General features: G+C 31.6%; 1 protein-coding gene across 3 annotated transcripts; it reads right to left on the reverse strand.

Moving 5' to 3' along the window:
• Window positions 1-4,328: 4,328 nt before the first annotated feature.
• LOC143085461 (uncharacterized) lies at window positions 4,329-24,257 on the reverse strand. 3 transcript variants are annotated; one of them, XM_076261812.1, is made up of 15 exons: window positions 24,206-24,257; window positions 22,627-22,880; window positions 21,017-22,171; window positions 19,847-19,957; window positions 17,061-17,162; window positions 15,946-16,053; window positions 14,750-14,857; window positions 14,157-14,267; window positions 13,143-13,260; window positions 12,413-12,535; window positions 11,870-11,919; window positions 9,226-9,397; window positions 7,235-7,524; window positions 6,125-6,273; window positions 4,329-4,956 (listed from the first exon to the last, which is right to left on the reverse strand). In XM_076261812.1, the coding sequence occupies exons 2-15, from the start codon at window positions 22,763-22,765 to the stop codon at window positions 4,789-4,791; spliced, it is 2,904 nt and encodes a 967-aa protein (XP_076117927.1). In that variant the 5' UTR covers window positions 22,766-22,880; window positions 24,206-24,257; the 3' UTR covers window positions 4,329-4,788. The 3 variants fall into 3 exon arrangements, with proteins under 3 accessions (XP_076117927.1, XP_076117926.1, XP_076117928.1); XM_076261811.1 differs by having other exon boundaries at window positions 24,066-24,251; XM_076261813.1 differs by lacking the exons at window positions 4,329-4,956; window positions 6,125-6,273; window positions 7,235-7,524; window positions 11,870-11,919 and having other exon boundaries at window positions 9,232-9,397; window positions 24,066-24,251.
• Between the last annotated feature and the right edge of the window lie 620 nt (window positions 24,258-24,877).

A 24,877-nucleotide genomic window follows, 5' to 3' on the forward strand; every position in this document is an offset into this window, starting at 1 on the left:
AAAAAAGACACAGCAGCTAGAAAGTGTCCCCGGAACATTGCACAGATTTCTGGTCCAATTATATGACCTCGTACAAAAAGACTAAATAGCATAGGGCGCCAACAGGTTTACTGAAAAATTATTTATTAAAACTAACTGGAGCAGACTTACCCATGGAAGATTCGTACATTTCACAGTTCCAAGAACATATTGATAGCGTTAACATTTTTCTCAACCAAGAAGAGTTTGCAAACGACAAAGTCCTCTTGACTCTGGGAAAAACTTGTACCTCATCGTATCAGGCTTGAACAAACCACAACAAGATATGAAATCTGAAGGATAGTAGAGATCATCTGATGAGATAATTTAGATCAGAAATGTCTCTGTGAATATCATACTTATCCTGACAGTGCAAGATCCTCCTTAGACATCAAGAGATAGACGTCACTTTTTGTTTGGCTCTCAGAGACCAAGAAGGCTTTTCTAGATGACCAGGAATTTCTTTTGATGACGACATTGTTGGCATTAGTTCTGTCATGGATGAAGGTGGACGAAAGATACCAGGGGGACAGTCAAACTCATAAATCGAAAATAAACTAACAACGCCATGGCTCACAAGATGCTCCGCAGGGTGCAGCTTTATACGACCGCAGAGGTTGAACCCTGAACGGTTGGGGCAAGTATGGACACAACATTCAAGCTGGATTCAGCTCTAAATTTGGATTGTGATTAAATAGTTGACACAGCGTAGGTTTCTGACACAGAATGAATGTGGTCTAATGAACTTAAATTATGTTTTTTGCCTTTGAGCAATTCACTATGTTGTTGAATATTAATCCTCTCAAAAACATGTTTGAAGAAATTTTCTTTTTATTTATGAAATCTGAAATGTGAAAAATTTACCCCCCCCCCCCCCCTTCCCATTTTTTTTTCACATCCCCCTTTCCCTTTTTCCAAAACTGATCTCAATTCAAATTTCTAATGGAGTTTGCAACAATAACTACTCATTTAAATACATCATAAAATATTAAAATGTAAAACAAAGTGCTTGTTATCACTGAATGGTAAAGATTGTTTTAATTTATCAGTTGGTAGTAAAAGTGAATATACATTGTATATTGTATAAAACAATGATTTAAGTTGATTCCACTACTATTCTGGACAAAGAAAGATAACTCCATTTGAAAATTTCTTGCTATTGCACAATATTGTGACTTTAATGTAGACCAATTTTGAAAACGGGACCAAATATTAATAATCTACATACACAGTTAAATTTGGCATATCAAAGAACCCCAATTATTCAATTTTTGATGAAATCAAACAAAGTTCAATTTTGGACCCCGATTTGGACCAACTTGAAAACTTGGCCAATAATCAAAAATCTAAGTACATTTTTAGATTCAGCATATCAAAGAACCCCAAGGATTAATTTTTTGTTAAAATCAAACTAAGTTTAATTTTGGACCCTTTGGACCTTAATGTAGACCAATTTGAAAACGGGATCAAAAAATAAGAATCTACATACACAGTTAGATTCGGCATATCAAAGAACCCCAATTATTCAATTTTTGATGAAATCAAACAAATTTCAATTTTGGACCCTTTGGGCCCCTTATTCCTAAACTGTTGGGACCAAAACTCCCAAAATCAAACACAACCTTCCTTTTATGGTCATAAACCTTGTGTTTAAATTTCATAGATTTCTATTTACTTATACTAAAGTTGTGGTGCGAAAACCAAGAATAATGCTTATTTGGGCCCTATTTTGACCCCTAATTCCTAAACTGTTGGAACCAAAACTCCCAAAATCAATCCCAACCTTCCTTTTGTGGTCATAAACCTTGTGTCAAAATTTCATAGATTTCTACTTACTTAAACAAAAGTTATAGTGCGAAAACCAAGAAAATGCTTATTTGGGCCCTTTTTGGCCCCTAATTCCTAAAATGTTGGAACCAAAACTCCCAAAATCAATCCCAATCTTCCTTTTGTCGTCATAAACCTTGTATTAAAATTTCATAGATTTCTATTCACTTTTACTAAAGTTAAAGTGCGAAAACTAAAAGTATACGGACGACGACGATGACGACGCAGACGAGGACGCCAACGTGATACCAATATACGACCAAAAAATTTTCAATTTCTGCAGTCCTATAAAAATGAAAAGGACAAACAGACAAAAAATATTACACATGACACATCATAGAAAACTAAAGAATAAAAAACACGAATCCCACCAAAAACTAGGGGTGATCTCAGGTGCTCCAGAAGGGTAAGCAGATCCTGAAGAAGCTACTATAGCTAACTATCAGGAAGTTGGGCCTCCTTTATGTACTCGCACAGAGTGTCTCTGAATAGGATTTGCTATTCAAAGTATTGACTCATCTCTTCCTTATGTGCACATCCCAAGTCAGGAGCCTGTTGTTCATTGGCTGTTGTTGGTTCATGTCAGCTATTTACTTTTTGGCAATTGTTTTATTATAAATTATGCTGTTACTTTTCTTGTTGGAAATCTTTCCCTTTTTTCATGTCTGGACCTTTATAGAGAACTTCCAGTATACGGTTGATTTTTTTCATTGTTGAAAGCTGTATGGTGGCCTATAATTATGTACATCCACTTCATTTGAATTTGGTGGATAGTTGTCTCATTGGTATTCATACCACAACTCCTTATTTATCTATTTGATAAAAAAATTACTTCTGAAAGTTTTTAAATAACAGAAAATGGTGGGAATATTTATACATAGAATACAAAGATTATCAATGTTGTGTATTACTATTTGACTTGTTTAAAATCTTCATTTCAGTCGCTATTGAAATAAGGTTTACCTTTTTTGAGCACTTGTCTGACTTGTTTCAGTGATGTCTATTCTTAACCAGTTTTTTCTATGTTTATCTTTTCTGCATCATAGATTTTATTTACGTCATTTGCCCAAAGCATTGCCCAATTGAAGCTTAACTATTAAAGATTTCCCGATTGGTCTCAATTAATATTCATGGTAATACTGGATTTCCCACTTTTTTTACTAAATATTTTAAAGATTTCACAGGTAAAAATATGATCTGACAAAGGACACATGATATTTATTTAAAATAATAAAGCTATTTATAAAAACATATCTTAAAAATAACTACTGAGAAATAAAAACATTGGCACCTTGAGTGATCATCACAACACATCTGCATTGTAATTGATCTTCTTTTTTCCCATTAGAACCAAATTTTGAAGGAAAATGTATCTTACCAATTTGAGGAATAAAATGAGAGATCATTTTCCAATTTCAAGAAATGCTTCAAACAAACAATGCTTTAAACATTTAAAATGAAGGTTTTGTTTTTGCTATGCAATGTCTGCAATAATATAGACAATTTTACATCCCAAAAATTCAACAGTACACAATAATTGTCTAGTTATTCAAAATTCAACATTTTTAAAATCTAATATTAAAGTCATATGAAACGAGTGACTGGTGAACAAAAACGTTTTTCCAATTCTTGAACCAATAAAATTGAGAAAGGATATGGGGAATGTGTCAAAGCTACAACAACCCGACCATAGAGCAGACAACAGCCGAAGGCCACCAATGGGTCTTCAATGTAGCGAGAAACTCCCGCACCTGGAGGCGTCCTTCAGCTGGCCCCTTAAAAAATATGTATACTAGTTCAGTGATAATGGACGTCATACTAAACTCCAAATTATACACAAGAAACTAAAATTAAAAATCATACAAGACTAACAAAGGCCAGAGGCTCCTGACTTGGGACAGACACAAAATTGCAACAGGGTTAAACATGTTTATGAGATCTCAAGCCTCCCCCTATACTTATATATCATAAACTTAGTCTTTTGTGCACTAATTTATCATTTTTTATGCAAACATATCGTATAATCGTTAATTTTTTTCTATTTGTCTGTTATGAGATGAAAATATGGCCACTCATTAATTGTAGAGTTTTGAAGCCGTAGTTTACCGATTGTCACCTTATAGTAAACAATCAACAAATTAGCATGGTATTGAGCATGTGTATAACATGTATAATCAGATAATAGTTTATTTCAGTGACAGATCATGCGTATTGCGATCACCAGATTTTAACGAGGAGGGTCAGGCTAAGGTCATTTTGCATACGTAAAATATGTCGGCCAATTGCTTCCTAGAAGCAAGCAATTAAAAAAAGTAAACTTCTTCTAATTGTGGAAAAATTAAAGATTTTTCTTCAGAAAAAAGTATATGCACATAAGTTTGATAATGAAAACTATCCATTTTGTTACAAAAAACATATGCACATTTTTTTTTAATTTGAGGTTTCATATGACTTTAAATATGAAAAGACAACAACATCTAGGGTACCTCAATGTAAAGGTTTTATTCTGTCGACATGTTTCCCCACATCAGTAGGATAATAATACAGTGTTTTTATTATTTAAGGTACAATACATGTGGTTTGTTATAATTGTGATGTAATAGTGATTAAGTGTAAATAATGTTCATAATGTAATAAAGACTTAAAAATAAAATATGAAACAAATGTCAGTCTTTGGTTATTCTAAATACTCTGTGTATGGCATTATGGATTTCTGTTTTATGATCTACATCAAGACAGACTGAGGCAAAATTCTGAATTGATTATTGTATGTGCATAGTTCCTATATTATTCAAGTCCAATGTCATCCAAGTATTTGCTTTAATATCATTTTTTTTAACTCTATTGAAAAAGATCATTAACATAACTAAAATAAAACAATCAAGTCTCAATGCATTTGACCTTCATATAAATCAACTGTATCTTACAGTGAATAAATTGCTTTCAAACATTAATGACATGATCTATCCACTCCATCATTGTTGATAATTTGGTAAATCTATTGGCAGTATTGGTAAACGTCCCACACATGGCAGCCCCACTACTCATCACTCCAGCTAATGTCCATTTACCCGTGTGATCCTCACACATTATAGGACTACCACTATCTCCCTATAAAGGTAGAAATGATCATGTATTATCAATTAGGTCTCACTTGTCAACAGCATTACATTATTACAGTCTTTTTTTATTTTGTATGTTCTTGAATTCCTATGCATTAAATGTAAACCTTCACAAAGAAAATGTGTACATTTTTATGTACATGTAACTTCTGCTCTTTTGTCGGGTTGTTGTCTGTATGACATATTTCCTATTTCAATTTTCAATTTTATATCTTATTTTGTCCACAGCATGTGTAATCTATGCTTGAATTTAATAATGCTAGGTGACAATGAAGTAAAAAAAAAATATGGTTCACTAAGTTCGAAATTTCCTACCTTTTTGTCTTAAAACTGTCTATTAAAAATCTAATGGTCTGTATGATGAAAGCTTAGAATCATTTAATCTTTTTTCACAATTTACCCTCCTGCAAACACTATATCTATTTTTATGCCCCACCTACGATAGTAGAGGGGCATTATGTTTTCTGGTCTGTGCGTCCGTTCGTCCGTCCGTCTGTTCGTTTGTTCGTTCGTTCGTCCGTCTGTCCCGCTTCAGGTTAAAGTTTTTGGTCAAGGTAGTTTTTGATGAAGTTGAAGTCCAATCAACTTGAAACTTAGTATACATGTGCCCTATGATATGATCTTTCTAATTTAAATGCCAAATTATAGTTTTGACCCCAATTTTACGGTTCACTGAACATAGAAAATGATAGTGCAAATTTCAGGTTAAAGTTTTTGGTCAGGGTAGTTTTTGATGAAGTTGAAGTTCAATCAACTTGAAACTTAGTATACATGTGCCCTATGATATGATCTTTCTAATTTAAATGCCAAATTATAGTTTTGACCCCAATTTTACGGTTCACTGAACATAGAAGATGATAGTGCAAATTTCAGGTTAAAGTTTTTGGTCAAGGTAGTTTTTGATAAAGTAGAAGTCCAATCAACTTGAAACTTAGTATACATGTTCCCTTTGATAAGATCATTCTAATTTTAATACCAAATTAGAGAATTTATTCCAATTTCACGGTCCACTAAACATAGAAAATGATAGTGCGAGTGGGGCATCCGTGTACTGTGGACACATTCTTGTTTATTTTGTTATCATGTTTGTGCTAATCTCCTCTGTTTGCATCATGCTTTACTATTGTGAGATCTTCCCTAGTCAATCATGTATTTACCTGACATCCTGAGATGACCCCAAACTTGTATCCAGCACAGTATGTTATATTGGTATTTACTTCCTGTTCCAGTGGTACAGTATTTGTTCTACATTGCTCTTCAGACAATACATGTAACTTAGCTTCTCTGAGGTCTTGTACTGTTATAGCTTCATAGACAAAACAAACAAACGATCACTCATTATTCACAAAGGTTAAGTTCATGAGCTTATAAAAAATCATCAACAACTGATAGTCAATGCAAGTGAGAATTTCAGTTATTAAATATGAAAAACTAATAAATACAATAGTTGTATAGGAGCTGCTTAATTTTTATGAGCAATAATGATCACCCCTGATGTAATTTTTTTTTCTATGTGTACTTTTTATTGTGGACTGTTGTTTAAAAAATCAAAAATCAACTTTATTTCTGTAGGCTATCAATGACTGTGTATCTTAGGCTCAAATTCCTAATTGTACTTGGTCTCGACCACGGGTAACGTACGTGGTCGACCTATAGCGGGCTATAGCGGGCCACCGCGGGTCTCAACCGCGTGTAACGTACGTGGTCGGCCTTTAAAATTTTTATTGTTCTACGCTATCTTTAATATTTTACTAGTTGCAATACAGTGCTAAACAAGAATGTGTCCAAAGTACACGGATGCCCCACTCGCACTATCCTTTTCCATGTTCCATGGACCGTGAAATTGGGTAATTATCTAATTTGGCATTAAAATTAGAAAGATCATATAATAAGCAACAAGTGTACTAAGTTTCAAGTTGATTGGACTTCAGCTTCATCAAAAACTACCTTGACCAAAAACTTTAACCTGAAACTCCCACTTTCATTTTCTATGTTCAGTGGACCGTGAAATTGGGGTCAAAAGTCTAATTTGGCTTAAAAATTAGAAAGATCATCTCATAAGCAACAAGTGTACTAAGTTTCAAGTTGATTGGACTTCAGCTTCATCAAAAACTACCTTGACCAAAAACTTTAACCTGGACGGACGAACGGAACCACAGACAGACGGACGGACGAACGGAGCCACAGACCTGAAAACATAATGCCCCTCTACTATCGTAGGTGGGGCATTAAAACCCAAATACTGTAAACATATACAACTAACATACCTTGATTAGAACTAATATATCCCCAGCCAGCTATGTAACAGTTACTAAGTGAAGAAAAATCTGGCTTAGGTAAACAGGCAGGTAAGATAAAGTCATTATAAGTTATAGACTTCTCCAGATGGATCATTGCAACATCATTGTATATTGGACCAATCCCTGTCCATGTTAACCTTGGATGATGAATGACCTTGTCTGCATGTCTGCTGGTTCCTTGACCTCTAATACGTTTGACTGATCCTAACAGAACTTCAATGTAATGAGGGTTTTCTGTGTAGTTATGAGATCCTGGTCTGAAATTAAAAAAATATGTACAAAAGTTAATCAATAAAAGATAAATGGTTAAATATTTTAGAAATCTTTATAAAAAAATCAGGGGCGTAGCTGCCGTTAGGCACTTTAGGCACGTGCCTACACATAATTGTTTCACAAATATTTTTTTTTTGTTAAAAAAAATAACAAACAACGTTATCTGTAGATGAAAGACGGGGAAATTGTCAAAACTCTCTAATTATCGAATGTCATGTATACACTAGTCTCTCGTCCTTAGTGAATGGAATATTGGATAGAAGTGAATGTTTTTACGATTTTACCTTATATAGAAACTATAAACTATAACTTTGGTTCAGATCATTTCACTTCTATCAACAAAAACTTGAATGAACCTCAACTTATAGACATGCGTTTTTTAATTAGTTGTTGTTAGTTTTCAACTAGCTTTCCACTTTGTCTTCACCCGACTTGACAATGTTGGTCGTCAGTTTGGCTGTGCAGGATGTATAAATACACAGTTACGTCTATAGTTGTAGAGAGTATGCAACTCTTTGAGGAGTTCATAGTTCATAGCAAAATTTCTGCTTCTATACAATAATCCCTCATTTTCCAATGCATGGCATTTTTAAATTTCCAGACCTTCGTCCTGAACAATACCTATTACAGGAACAAGCTACAAGTTGTCTTTATTGTAATTTTTTTTTCAACAGTCCTCAACTTGCATAAATATTTGACACTGGATGTCAAAAAATCAATCAGTCAACTAGCTTCCACTAATTTTGAGTACTCTCAAATGTAATGGCCACAATTATTCAAAATTCCTAAGCAGGTAGGGATTTTTATTTACAGTAGAGGATATAAAGAAATACGAATTTCTTGAATTTTGTTTTACATCGACTATGTCTGTATGTGTTTGTGTGGCTAGGGTGAAGGTTTATGATTCAAAAGATTGATGGTTGATGTCTAGCCAAAAGGATAGTTCTATTATATAGTAGTATCAGTGTTTACGTGCCTATTTTTTAATGAAGAATCGTCAATGATGTACTATTAATTAAGTTAAACGTATATATCAATCAGAACAGAATAGATATGATAATACCAAACAGGGTGTAATGCTTAGTTAAAGGGATACGCTGATCTACGCTGGGCAATGCATATTGGTTTTTTTTTTATATTACGGATTGTACTGCATTATTTAATTCACCAGTCAGATGTTTTGGTACATTATTCATAACTCTTCGAACTTTTCATCATGTATATTATAATTATCATGATTAAATAACCAGTAAATTTAATATTTTTGTACATAAAATTTTGCAGCTAAAACGCTAAAACCGTTTTCCCTCGGGGGTGGGGCTTTGCCCCTCTGAACACCCTACCAGGGCTCTGCCCTAGACCTGCTGGGGGCCTTAAGCGGCCCCCAGACCTCCTGCCAATTGGTGCCTACAGTTGACTGAATACCTAGCTACGCCCGTGAAAATATCAATGAAAAAATCTTAGCCCGATGTGTCCTCTGAAAAATAGCAAATGTTTACAGCAGGTCAATGATTATTAACACTGCCTTTTAATGTATATGTATCAAAATAAACTTAAAGAAAAATAATGTAAACTTTCCTTTTTCAAATAACAGAAACTTGTTTGAGAAAACATAATGTAATAATGTAATTACGGCTATTATTGTAATTCAACAAAAAACATAGTTATTTATTACTGATACTAACATAGCAACACAATGGCCTGCTGTTACTACCCAGTCCTCTGATATCAATGTTCCACTACAAAAAGGTCTTCCAAGGTATGACAGGGACACAATCCATGGCCACTGACCCAAGGTGGCTATATCTCCACCAGAAATAAATGGAAGCATTAGGTTAGGGCTTTGTTCTCCGCATTCTGAAACAAAGTATACATTAAAATACATGAAAATGTAAAGAAACTTGTCAGAATAACAGTCTTATAACTTTGTACACCAGACTTTCATTTTGTCTAAAAAAAGATTCATCAGTGACATGTGAATAAAATAATTATAAGGCTAAAAAAAAGAAAAAAAAGAGCTTATTCTCAATAATTTCCTAATGTTCCCTACCTCATTCAGAAAAGGTAAGCTAGTAACAAACAATATAGCTTGAGAGCACAAGAGGATAAAGATTGCTTTCATTTTGCAATGTAAATTTAAAGTTAAACATTATATTATATCTATCTGAACGGCAATACTTGATTTACCTATATATATTATATGATCATAACTAAACTGCAGTTTAACTTGATTCAATTTTTAGAATAGATAGATTGTGCATATCATGTAATTTTCAAATTCTAAAAATGGTTTTCTTGACAAGAATATATGGCTGTACACATAAAAGAATTTGTCATTGCCGCAATCAAAAAACAATGCAAGGATAAGTTAAATATTGAACTAAACATTCTTTGTCCATTCAATCTGTTTGTATAGTTGTAATGTGGTTTCAAACCCCTAAAAGTTTCCAATAGCAAATGTTATCACTGGAATTATTTTATTCACACTGTTTACCTGTCACAAATACAACTTCTGCACATTATAACTCAACAATAGAACCTTTCACTATATAAACTAACACTAAATTAAAGAAATAAATAACCTTGCATAACAAAACATATTCAAACCGTAGATTTGAAAAATATTTGATAGGAAATAAAAAACAAATCAAAGGACTATATACAAAAGATAGAAATACATGTTCTAAACTTGCTACAAGTTAGTAGTTAGATTCCTTCACCATGGACAGATATTACACTTATGATTAGTTCTGAGTATATAATTGTAAGTGTCTTTATATAATATTGTGCTGTTATTTGTGTTTTTTGTTTTATTTTCTCTCAAAATTGTTCTAATGAAGAAAATCCTGTTTGCATAAATTTTTTCAAGGGTTTTAATTGCTATACACCAAATACAATATAAAAGTAAATCTTTTTCTTTCTACATCAAAAGTAATAAAAAAGAAACCATTGTGTGGTATTAATTCATGACACAAAAGTACCATAGCTGCTTAAACTATATCGGAGATGCTTTCCTTTCAATAATCAATTTACCCTAGCTTTGTTAAAAGCCTAGTGTTAATTTTTGTGTGTGCTTTTGTATTAGTTAAAATCCTATACTTTTATCATTGCATGCCTCTATAAATAAATGTAGATGTGTATCAGTTTGAGATTCATTTTGAACTGGCAAAAGCATATCTAATTAAAAGAAAAGCATGAAGGTAAAAATATGTCGAGTTGATCTTGTTTAATTAGTTGTTCTTATGACCAATTTTAGTTTTAAACATCAATGTTCAAATCTGGGAACTTCAGGGTTAAGAATGATTTAAATATTTTTATTATGAACAGTGAACATCAATGAAAACCTGTAGGCCAGTATCAAGATAAAAATATATAGGTTAGTTTGATCTATATGTAATGATTCAATGAAAGTGACTCAAGTTAATTTCACAGTTTAAACCTAGCTGTAATGGAAAAGGATGGATATGGTAGTCTGAGATGTAAGTCTATTGATCATTTGAGGGGATGGGTAATTAATGTGCATGTTAGGTCCCAAGCTAAGAAGGTTAGTTTAATGTACTTTTGATGTTGTACTGACTTTGATATATTGATAGGAATTAGGGTTTTAACTTTCAAATCACTTATCAACAACAAACAAAAATATGTATGTTTCCACTTGAAAATGTGTAGGTAGGTCAAATTTGACAAACATTTCTTCTCAACTTTCAAACAAAAAGTATCCAGTACTAGTCTTATTAATATAAAATGAGCAGATGTGGTCCAATGAGACAACTATCAAGCAGAGTTAAAATGAAGTGGTAGTAAGCAATTATAGGTCACTGTAAGGTCCTCAACAATGAGAAACACCATACTGTATAGTCGGCTATTAAAGGCCCATACATGAAAAATGTGAAACATGGAATATATTTGAAAGTTTATAATTTCATTTGAAGGTAATCTTTTTGAATGTATTTGGTATTTACATTATTTTTGTATTCTTTTTAAATTTTTCTGTCAATTGTAACTTGAAGTATAGTGCATAGAAAAAGTAATCAGAATTTCTAACTGGAAGCTTGGAAAATTCCTTTTGTAAATAATTCTAAACCGATTCAATTTGAGAATTAGGGGGACTGTATTTTTAATTTAAAATATTAGCAAAAAACCCCAGTAAAGTTGTTTGGAAACCAAAAGAATCATATATTATTTCTTTACCTACTCAACCAGTTACATGTAAAATACTGTAGCTCTGTTTAGATATAACTTACCCTGTGTGTATGTTAGATATGAAGTTACTACTGAGAATTAGATAGAAAGATTGTTATGTAAAAGAAGAAAGTAAAGACAATTTACCTCGTGGCATGCATGCAATGGAGACAGTCAGATTGGAAGAACAAGAGGATCTGCCCAAAAATAAAATCTAGAATGCTATTGTTATCTCATAAATAAAAGTTGGTGTAAAAATAAAATCTAGAATGCTATTGTCATTTCATAAATAAAGTCGGTGTTATAGTCTTTAATAGGAAGAACACAATGTACATGTGGTATTTCTTACTTTTTATAATAAACGCATGTAGTCAAAATCACTCTTAACAATAAAGTATGAATTAATTTTGTCAAATAAAAAATTATATACACTTTGTAAAAAACTCTGGTATACAAAAATTTTAATAAGTGACAAGGTGATTCAACAAAAAATCAATTATGAAGCAAGAACAAATTTTGTCTTATAATAAAAATGATTCTACATTTGTAATTACTTTCAATAAACTTGTTCTAAAACTATTTTTTTTACATACAGATGCTTGGTTTGTGTTAGGAGTGATAACCTCATTTTAAAATAATTTCCATAACACTGAAAATAAAGAATTTCTCCCACTGGTAAATCAAACTTACCGTATGTTCATGTACTGTAATATCTTTTTATAATCTGTTATTTGGTGACCAAGTTCTATAAAATCATTGCCATTGCCATTCCCACTTTCACTTAAATTTATGTATCTTGTTATTGTAGAATTTCTGTTGAGGAAAATTGATATGAAACATTTAATAAAATAACTTTATACTTAAAAAAACAAAACTTTAGAGGTATAAATATATGGGTATGTTATATGTAGAAACTGACTAATCTAATGATTTTGAATTGATTTTATAAATTGTTACTTTATAGAATCAGACTTGTTTGTGGTGTGAATAATATGGCTTTTGTGAATTAAATATGGGGACAAAAAGTCTTATATATTATATATTTTGGTGTTTAGTATGACGTTCGTTATCACTAAACTAGTTCACAATTTTGATTAGGGGCCAGCTGAAGCACGCCTCTGGGTACATGATTTTTTCGCTATGTTGAAGACCCATTGGTGGATTTCAGCTGTTTTCTACTTTTGGTCCAGTAGTTGCCTCTTTGACGCATTCTCCATTTCCATTCTCAATTTTATAACAATTTCATTAGATGAAAAGTTGTATCTGATAAGTGACAAAGTGTTGCCCTTCAAACATGGGGCTATTTATATATTCTACCATAAATCTACTTAAATTTGAAAACAATTTGTCTCTTATGCCAGGATTCTGGTGGGTATTATCCTATTTCAATGTAAATAAGTTTGATGTTGTTATAGCTTACCTGTAGCCTAGCAACTGACAAATATAGTCACTGATACCAGAGTTCCAGTGAGTGTTACAAACACTGTAGTTATCTCCCTTGTACTGAACTGTCATGGCTGTGTCATTGTTAAGATTATCTACAGAGAGCAAATTGATTGATTGTTGGTGTTTTAATGTCACATTTTTTAAGCACAGAGAGAGCAAATAAAATGAGTAATGAACAGTGTTTTATTAGAAAACTGAAATACCTGTGTATTTAACTGTTAGATTTAAGGTGGTACCTAACACTACAGGGAGATAACTCTGTAAAATCAGCTGAACGTTTTAATTACGTTGTGTTGTTAAGGGAATATTAAGCTTCTCAATGATCAAAATTAGTGTCTGTCAAACTGCTATATATATAACCAGTGTATTTTTTCTGATAAAATGGTTGGTTCAAATTTTTTGAAATTTTTATCAAAGGGTCAAAGTAAGTACTTTCTCAAAATTTTATGAAAATTAAACGAAACCAAATTAAATTAGGTGAAGGTGTTGGGTACCACCTTAAGTTATTTGAAAAAGACATGGAGACTTTAAATCATATTAAAATAAAATATGTTAGTTGATTTCAGATTTCTGTGCTTTCAATTTTGTAAACTAGTCATGCATCTGATGTTCAGTGGTTGTATGTTGTTGATGTGGTTCATAAGTGTTTCTTGTTTTTCTATTTTTTACATAGATTAGAACTTTTGTTTCACTGTTTGAATGGTTTTACATTTGTCATTTTTTTAAGGCCCTTTATAGATTGCTGTTCGATGTGAGCCAAAGTTTTGAGTTGAAGACCATACTTTGACCTATAATGGTTTACTTTTACAAATTGTGACTAGGAGAGTTGTCTCATTGGCACTCATACTGCATCTTCTTATATCTACGTAAAAAAACCGTGAACATTTGCATTTTTTTTAATATTAAATTAATGATTTTGATAAATCATAAGTCCACAAAAATTACCCAATGAAAATTAATACTTTTATTCAAAACTATTTAAACTTACAACAAGACATTTCATCTTCAGCCTGATTACATTGCTGCACACCATCACAAACTTGTGTCACATTTATACAGCTATAATCACTACAAACAAACTGGTCTGGGCTACAATTACCTAAATTTAAAATAAAATAACTCTTTAATGAAACAAGTAACTTGTGCATACATAAAACTAAAACTTTTTTCTAAATTTTTATAGACTCTTATTCATCAATTGGAACATCAGAGCATAAACAAATAGAAAATTCCAGAAGCTCCAGAGGTGTACTGGAGTGATTGGAAACCAGAGCTTTATCTTAATATATTTGTTAGATCTCTCACAGGGAACTTAAACCAATAGCACATTTCTTCCCAGGTTTATTGTGTTCAAATATTTCATAAAAAGGTTTCTGTCCAAATTTCAGTAACTTCCATAAAGATAAGACAAAATTATTGATGCATCAAACAGTTTGACTGAAACCTTACTGTTGGCAATGCCTCTAACTCATTTGGTTGCCAAGACTCAGTTCAGCTACAAAATGTTGCAGGGTTCACAAATATGGATAGGGAAAAATTCTGCTTACTAATTGTTTTCTATGTTAAGTAAACTATACATACTACAGTTGGTTTCATCTGTGTCCTGTATACAATCTACATGCCCATCACAAATCCACTCATTTCTGATACACTGGCCATCTTTACAGGGAGTTTCCCCAAATGAGCATGCTGAAATACAAAACATCATGTGATAATGTTTGCATAGAAGAACTTGTTTCCTGGGTTAGGCTGATTATAACGTAGTCAGCGGTAGAAATGTTTATTCAGTGAACATACAAAATTCACAATTCCTTTTTTGCTTTCTACTGTATGAATGTTTTGAACAACTTACTAGTCACAAATATATCTTCTAATATTGTTTTTTTTTTAATTAATACTGTAAATTACACTTTACTTTGCAGTAAAACGTATATTTTATGTACCCCTAAATGTAGTCATGTATACGAAAGAATCAAATTTTTATACAATAATTAAAGAAAATGTTTGGTAAGCATTAATGAAACAGCACTAGAACTGATCTGTCTAGGCCACAAAAAGGAGAGTTAACCATAAGGTCTTATGACGAGTGTCCAACTTTAATGTGCTGAGCTCTTAAACAGCAAACAGATGTACAATTGATTATAAAATAATGTGGAATTACCAGGTATATCAATTAAACAGCTACCTCAAGACACAACTGTAATAAGAGGTGTATAATATATATCAAAGTCTAATCTTAACCCGGTACAATGAAAAATCTGGTAATAAATTGTTCAAATAAGGCCTTTGAAAATAGTAGAATTAATTACTTTTGGCGCGTCAAAAATTCGTTGGAAATACTTGATAAATTGTATGTTCATATAAGGAATTTCAAATCTGTTCAAAGTTTTGATTTTCCTACACTATACACCACTTTGCCTCATAATCTAATAAGAAGAAATAAATGGAGAATGTGTCCCCATGGATACAGATGATACCCCCCCCCCCCCGCTTGCATACAACATTATACTGGGACATAACTCAGAACAATAAAAGTGTTGCTAAAAAGTGGGGCATAAAAATACATATACCTAATCAAATGGGCATTTAAAAAGTCTGAATGCAAATAAATATGTTCAAATATACCTAATTAAATGGGCATTTAAAAAGTCAGAATATGTTCAAACTCTTACAGGTCATTTTTAATAACAACAAACAAAAGACAGTCTAAATCACTCTAAGTATGGAATTTCTTAATCACTTTTAAAAACCTAGTACAGTCTGGTATATAGACTTACTACAATTGATTTCATCACTGTTGTCAAAGCAGTCGTCTACACCATCACACCATTTATGTGATGGAATACTCAGACTGTTATCACATCTTCTGTAATCGACTCCATGATCTGTGAATTGTAAAACATAGCATGAGATTTATAAAAACAAGAATGTGTCCATAGTACATGGATGCCCCACTTGCACTATCATTTTCTATGTTCAGTGGACCATGAAATTGGGGTCAAAACTTTAATTTGGAATTAAAATTAGAAAGATCATATCATAGGGAACATGTGTACTAAGTTTCAAGTTGATGTTACTTTAACTTCATCAAAAACTACCTTGACCAAAAACTTTAACCTGAACTTTGCACTATCATTTTCTATGTTCAGTGAACCATGAAATTGGGGTCAAAACTATAATTTGGCATTAAAATTAGAATGATCATATCATGGGAAACATGTGTATCAAGTTTCAAGTTGATTGGACTTCAGCTTCATCAAAAACTACCTCGACCAAAAACTTTAACCTGAAGCGAATGGACGCACAGATGGACACACAGACGGACGAACGAACGAACGGAGGCACAGACCAGAAGTAGGTGGGGCATAATAAAGTAAAAGTAACAATACACATGACAGAGGATGTTAACTATTAAGTTTAATGTATCACAGTTAGCTCATTTATTATAACGAAAAAGAAGACATTCATTTATAAGACATTATTGAGTTGGGATAAATTTAATACTTGATACTGCAACTTTCATACGTCCTGTCAAGTTTTGGAATTCATGGTTTTGAGAGGGTAGAAGGTGTCATCCCAATACCTCAGAAAAAATTATTTAGTAATCCTGATTTACAAAATATTATTAATAAATAATTTTCAAGTCTCGTTATAGTGTGAATCATGAGTTCTCTACAAAAATATAGGCCAAATCCTGATGTCCTCTAATCAAAACGGTCTTTCTGGCTCTCTTCTTTAGACTCTATAAAAATTCACTGATTGCAATTTATGTGAAATTTCAATATGAGTTATGCTCATAGTTCATCTTAAGACAACTTGACAGCACAAAATCAATTGAAAGTAATGATACCAGGTAATTTTTTTATACATTTTCAAAGAAAGCTAAGCATACCACATCCTATTTCATCAGAGAGATCCATACAGTCCACTCTTTTGTTACAACCAATCCAAGCCCATGTACACAACCCATTACTGCACTCAAAACCTATACAATCTGATAACACAGAAAAATAAGAGTAATGTATTAAGTCATTAAAAAGGTACTGAAGGTTGTATGACTTGTCTTTAAACCAGTCTTACTTTATAATATGTGCTTCTTACACCATTTAATCTGCAATGTTTAATGCACTGACAGAATACAAGTTTACTTTTCAGAATTTCTGAAGTCTGCTCAATTTGTTTTATCATTTATTAAAATCAAAATTGAACTTTATAATACTGCATAACGGTCTAATATGTACTGTGTTAAATTAGCCTCTAAACATCTATTCTTAAACTATGATGCTGTCTTCCATATTTTTTGGGTTGTTGTTTGGATAATTATCTGACAATGCAGCCAGTTTTTCAGTTTGGTCCGAGACCACAATTATTTCATAGTGCATTTCTTTTAGAACATAAATGAAAATAAAAAAAATCCCACCTGTGCTTTCTCAAAGAAACTTTTACAGTGTGTTGTACTACTTTTGGGACAAATTATATCAAAATTATAGAAAACTTCATCGCCTCTAACTCAAAATATGGACAATTTTATCTTTAGGGCATCTTGAAATATTTTGACAGCTTCCGAAGTGCTATTTTTCAACCCTTTTCACCTGGACCAAATCACTACTTTCCTTTAAAATTCTGGACCCAATTTTTTTTACAGTGTAATTTCACCCCTCTACTTGCAATATGAGGCATTAAACATGGAGAAATAAATTTGGAAGGGGTATAAAAATTAATGGCAAGTAACCCACTGTCAACACTAGGGACTAATAGGATAGAAAGAGTTGACAAATCTAAAAAAACTTGGTATGACCAAAGCTTAATAAATTATAACACTGCTTACAAAGTTTCATGACAATAGGATGTATATTATAGACAATAAGTTAAGTTCTATACTCATCTTTGCGCGTAAAATTTTGACGTTAAAATGAAAACATTTCAACTATCAACATTTGGGGCTTTAAAAATCAAAATATTGCAAAAAAATACTTTTTAAATGCCTTAATATATAACTTATCATGTACTAAAAGCAATAGAGTACTCATTTGATTTATCAGACTTGGCATAATTATTCAAAAGTCAAATTTATATGAGCCTGTGCCTAAAAATTGAGGTTTTTCAATGAAGGGGGGCCTTACATGAAGATGTAATATTTTCCAGCAATTTTAAATTTGTGAAGCTTTTTGGTTATAAATAATCCTTACATATGTATTGAAAGTACTTTAAATGGAAAGAAAAGTTACAAATAACATATCATATTAGTTTAAAAGGGTCTTAGGCCGTGCCACATATTTACATTAAAAAATGCATATTGAGGCTATAAGAAATAAAATTTTGTGTTTTTTTTATCATTTCTATACTCATGTGACATGATTCAACAAATCTGAGCACAAAAAGACTCTTGCAATTAACTTTTCTTACAAACAGTATGGTCTGATACAAAGATTTTTGCTTTTTTACGGAAAAACTTGCATGCAATTTATTCTCAACAGGCTTAAATTTAAACCACTTGCTATCCTACAGAAGAAAAGAAAGATATTATGTGAAATGGAACAGGTACAAAGGTACAATAGACATTGTAAAGTGTTTTTGATACAAATTTAGTGAGGTCTTTATTATGGACTTCAAATTTTATGTACCAAGCTCCCCACTTTTGACTTCATCCAAACAGGGCGTTGGACAAGGGTCTTTTATACAACACATTTTGCACTTATTGTCTGAGATAATCTTTTTTTCTGTAGATTCAGAGTTCATAAATAAGTAAAAGAACTAGATAAAGGCATAGAAACACAAATATTGACACATGAAAACCTGTCAGATAGAAAGTCAGGATGCCATTTATGCATCAATATTGAAAAAGCCTTAAAATGCCTATTTTGACCATAAAATGCCAAAATTGGTCATTTTTGCAGAAATTCTATAAAATAAAAGTTTAAATCCTTTAGTTTCATGCTATTTGACAGATTGACACCATCAAATCATTTAGGGAAGTTGCCAAAGTACAGATTCTATATTTACAGATTTCACCTCTTAGGTCCGAGACTACAATTATTTTGTAGCGCATTTCTTTTAGAACATAAATGAAAATTAAAAAAATCCCACCTGCGCTTTCTCAAAGAAACTTTTACAGTGTGTTGTACTACTTTTGGGACAAATTATATCAAAATTATAGAAAACTTCATCGCCTCTAACTCAAAATATGGACAATTTTATCTTTAGGGCGTCTTGAAATATTTTGACAGCTTCCGAAGTGCTATTTTTCAACCTTTTTCACCTGGACCAAATCACTACTTTCCTTTAAAATTCTGGACCCAAATTTTTTTACAGTGTAATTTCACCCCCCTACTTGCAATATGAGGCATTAAACATGGAGAAATAAATTTGGAAGGGGTATAAAAATTAATGGCAAGTAACCCACTGTCAACACTAGGGACTATATTTGTGAACAACGAAAATCAAGGGACGACAATTGTGGTCTCGGACCGTTTGAATGCTGAAATATTTTTACGTTTCCCTTTTGTTAGAGGCAACCTCAGTGTGTGAGTTTGTCCAGTAGATGTGACAAAGTTATTCAAAGAATAAAAACTTTTTTTTTAATAGAAATATAGATATATAAAGTCAGTGTAATTATGATATTGGATACCTGTAAACAAGATCTATTTTTAGGATGTATACATATTCAATTTTACTTACTTGAACAATTGAACTCATCTGACATATCTTCACATTGTATAACTTTGTCACATCTACTGGACAAACTCACACACTGTCCACTTCTACACCTAAACTCATGTATACTACATCCTGAAAATAAGAAATGAAAGATGCATAATATGGTTATTCTATAACGATATTTCATGTTTAAAGATTCTTTCAAGTGACAGTGTAATAATTTTTATATATTAAGAATAACTAATGTATTCATACTATCAAGTTATAACTTCTTAATTCAATAAATGAAAAGTAATATGATTTGCTGAACTATGTTTTAAACATGCACACCTTCTAGAATTGATCTTAATTTGTATGTCAATGAAGTAAACAGATTTTGGAAATGCAATAATTTACATATCTTGATTTTATTCTCTATGCGTTATATAAAAAGAAGAAGCAATTGAACTTTTTTATTTATTCTATTCCCTCCACAAAGGATGTCATGCAAACTGTAATAATTTTTTTCTATTATTGTTTTCTATCTATGCGGTTTTCAAATTACACACCAGGAAACAGTTATCTCCCATTTAAGCAGATATTCTTTCTTAGTTCAAATTTAAACTACAATCTTAGTACATTGTATAATAAAAAATATGCATATTTTTAGAATCAATATAGACTTACAAAAAGAAGAATTCAATTCCTATAATTACATTTTAATTTTGAAAGTGTTCAATGAGGGTGGTAATGGGGATATCTTCATGATGAATCACAGTAAAAATTCTTGCCAAATGACGTTAACGGTAATTTTTGATGCATGACGATATAGTGTACACTTTCATTTAGACGATAAGAAAATTGACTGACTTTGACGAATCATGTTAAATTTTCCACCAAAATGACAGTAACAATAATAATTTGAGAACTCTGACAAATAACGATAAGGATAGTTTGACAAATCACGGTAATACTTTAACCAATTTGAAGCTAACGGTAGCTGAAAATGACTGTTTGACACCTGACGGTAAAGGGCATTACTACCCTCTTTAATAATTACATTGAATGATTGATTGGTATTTAACATTACTTTCAACACTTTTGTGCCATTTCGTGGTCATCAGTTTTTATTGGAGAAAGTCAAAATGCCCATTCTATCATGGTGTATGAAGTAAGGCATCTAATACCAAGGACAAATTACAAGGGGCTTACCTGGCAACAGTGTTGATGACATTGTTACTTGTGATGGTAAACTGTACCATTCTGTTGAGTCAAAATTCTCAAGTGTTGTCTCGTCTTGGGCACTTGTTGGCATTAGTTCATTATAAGCACTTGTCTGAAAGGGTTCTAAATCAGTGGATATAAATTCTGATTCAGTCACAGTTAGTAAACTTTCAATATATGGAACTAATGTTGATGCTGAAACTCTCCATCTAATATGTCCATAAGTTAATGTTGCACTACTTTTAGCAGTTGACATGTAAGTTTCTGTTGCAGCTGCTAGTACTGTAGTACTATTTGTTAAAACTACACTTTCAGGTTGAATCAAGATGAAAGACGAAGAAGATGGCAAAATGTTGATTTGATTTGTTGACAAACCAGATGTGCTGTTTATATGTAGTATAAGTTTTGTAGATTCTAAATTATATGTTTTTGATTCAGTAGACCAAACTGGTAGCTCATCACTGGAAGTCTTTGTTAACACATGTTTCTGTAGGTCAGAATTTAAAGTGACTGGAATAAAATCACTAAACTTCAAGGTTGATTCATACAGTTTTGATTGTTTTACATCTGATATCGAAGTATCAGTAACTGATGTCACAGATAACTTCAAATCAAAAGAAATGTCTTCCGATTTGAACTCTTCGGTCATGGAGGTAGAAAAAGGTTCAGATTTATTGTCTGTAACTAAAATGCTCCCTATGTGTTTACTTGTTTGTATTTCAGTTTTTATATTTGTCATTTCATCAGAATTCATGTAATTATTTTCTGTTTGAGAATAAGTAGTGAAATATACCAGTTCTGTTGAGAAAACTGGTAAATTATAAAGAGATGAATATGTTAACTGGATTTGAGGGTGTTCATTGGACGAAACAAATTTGTCATTTGTGAAATATACTGAATCACTGTCCCTAATTTCTGTAAAAGGTTGTGAACTCATAACCAATGTTGAAGATGTAACATCTGTATGTTTATCAATTGTTGCTATAGGAATTATTGTACTATAAATAACTGTTTCAAGACTAATTCCTTCTGATGACAATAGTCCCATTAGCACTGATGATGATAGATCAGTCTCCTCAGATTTAGGTCCTACAGTTGTGTGGTGCTGATTATCGAAGGAACCATGAGGAATTCTTTCCTCCTCTGAAAAATTGAAAAAAATATTGATACATGTACTTGTATATAAACATATGCATACATGTACATGTTTAGTGTATTCTTATGTATTTTTAAAGCAATTATACATAACAAACATAATATTTATATCTGTACAAGATAAACACATTTACTTTGAAAAGACACTGGTACAAAAATGCTACTAGATCCAATATTCAGTTGTTAAAAACCTTCAAGAGCAAACGATTCTGAAGGGGTGTGTTAGTTATTGTGAATTTCTTTAAAAACTTGCAAATACTAAATACTTTTGGTAAGTTTTTAACTTATTTGCAATTCACTGCTTAGCTACCATAACCATATTCACAGACATGTGATTTTTAATGTAAACATACACAAAATTATCTATGGATTAATGAATAGTTTATTATATTTTTGGTTAAAGATTTATATATTTATAATGTATTAATAAACTTTAATCATACCATTTTGTTGAATTACAACAGCCAGAACAATAGCTATTGACACCACAGCCAAGAAAACACATATCAGTCCAGCAATCAAAAGTTTTCTGGTGGCACTCTTCTGTGCTGGGTCTGATAAATCCATTGATTCTAAAACCATTGTCTTCAATAATGTCTAAATTGATCCACCCACCATTCCAACATCAACTGGTCGACCCTTAACCATTATAAACTGTATTGCTAAGTTTAGAAATGTACATCCAAACTTCAATCTCCTGAAAAGTAAATTTTTCATGATTAGATCAATGTTTTGAAATGTCTAATTAAGTTAATAAAAAAATCAAAACAATGAATGATGTTATATCATATTAACCATGTTAACAGACAAGCAATAAAGCAGTACATGTATATGTAATGTAAACACTTGTAGTCTTCTATATACAGTTAAATGTACATGTACATGTATATGCAATATGTACTGTTGTTTATTGTTTTTCTCATTATTTAAATGGTTAATGCAGCGTCTAAACTTAATACCGTAACCTACAAATCATTTATCATGTGATATACATGTATATACACTCAAGTAGTTAAATAACATGAATACTAATTCATTGAATTGAGAATTACATGTAGTTGTTCATTTTAAAAATATATAAACATATTTTTCTGAGATGCTAAAAAGTAAAACTTAATGTAAACACATATACATGTACAATCACTGTGTGTATCATCAGAGACATATAATGTATTATATGTCTCTGGTATCATGTATATATATTGTTATGTCCTATTTTAAGCAGAATTTACATGTATGTTTTGTTCAAAGATGTTTTAACAGGGAAATTTATTTGGTAGAATAATTCACCCAGATATCATGGATATTGGAATGTTTCCTATAGTAAAACGAAAATAACTCCTTTAAGTTTTATTTCAACATAAATTAACAAATGCATCATGTTCATATTACAGATATCGCATTCCTAAAAATGCTGAAAACACATCAACATGTCTTGCAGTATTTATTCAAAAGGGGCACTTAAGTTAATGTATTTTTTTTTAGAAATATTCTCTTCAGAAACTGCTGTTGTTATCTGTTGTTATTGAAATAGAGTTGTATTGTATTCAATGTATTATTGCATTTGACTGCTAAATATCAGAATTTTGCTCATAGTGCTACATTTTGTAATCTCTTGCTTTGAAGAGGCTTCTGTTTATTTGTAAGTTTTAAATTTTTATCATGAACATGATAAATGTAAATAAAAAGTCTACAACCACAGAGGTGTCAACGCAAAAAAAATAAAATAGCCTTTCTATACCTCATAATTTTTCTTCTCTGCTATTAGTAAAAAATATTATGGCATAAACTTTAAATAGCACGAAACTATGTTATATTAGACTTCTTTCTTCTTTCCATTTTATCGACTGTACATAAATTAACAATACATTTAGATACTTACTAAACTCAAAGTGTTATTCCAAATATCAGTTTAGCCTTTATGCCTACCAGTCCCATGCGTCTTTTGGGTAGTGGCTGGTGGACTGCTTGGTACAATGCTATTTTAATTTAATCGTGTATTTATGATAAGCTTTAATTTACCTTTGGTGTTCTTATCGCAATAAATAGTTGCGTATCTTTAAATTAAGGTTAAGGAGGCTAGAGGCTATAAACACTTTATATAAGAAATTCCTGATAACTTGATATTTTGTTCCTTTAAGTAAGTAGATCAAAATAATGAAATAAAATTAGGGGGTCACCGTCCATTTAAGAGCTCCATAGGTCACCGAAAAAAGAAGGTGATTTTGCTATTTTACAAAGGAATAATAGGGGAAAATTGTGTGTTGACATACTTAGATTTTAATAACGGATTCAATTTATATAAGATGTCGTTTAAATTTGTTTTCCAACAAGCACAAGTATAGTTTTACATGTTAAGGTAAAAAAAAATATAGGTCACCGTTGGTTTTAGAAAAATATTTCACATTCTTTATCCAATTTTTCATTTTTGGCGGGAAAAGACAAAGAGGGAAAATATCATCTGCATTACCTTCTTCTTTGAAAATTAAAGAGAATTAAATTACAGATTTGCATGAAAATAACTAGTCAAACAGAATTGCAAGTGAAGTTCATAAAAAAAGAAACAAATTGGGGTGGTTCACATTTTAGGAGCGATAAATCACTAAAAGTATGATACCATGGCAACCTTTTTTTTTTTTTATATATAATTTTTTTCGTCCGTTTTCAGCCCGAAGTATATGCACTTAAATAATT

This window comes from Mytilus galloprovincialis, chromosome 8, assembly GCF_965363235.1.
Source record: "Mytilus galloprovincialis chromosome 8, xbMytGall1.hap1.1, whole genome shotgun sequence".
NCBI classification, from domain to species: Eukaryota; Metazoa; Mollusca; class Bivalvia; order Mytilida; family Mytilidae; genus Mytilus; species Mytilus galloprovincialis.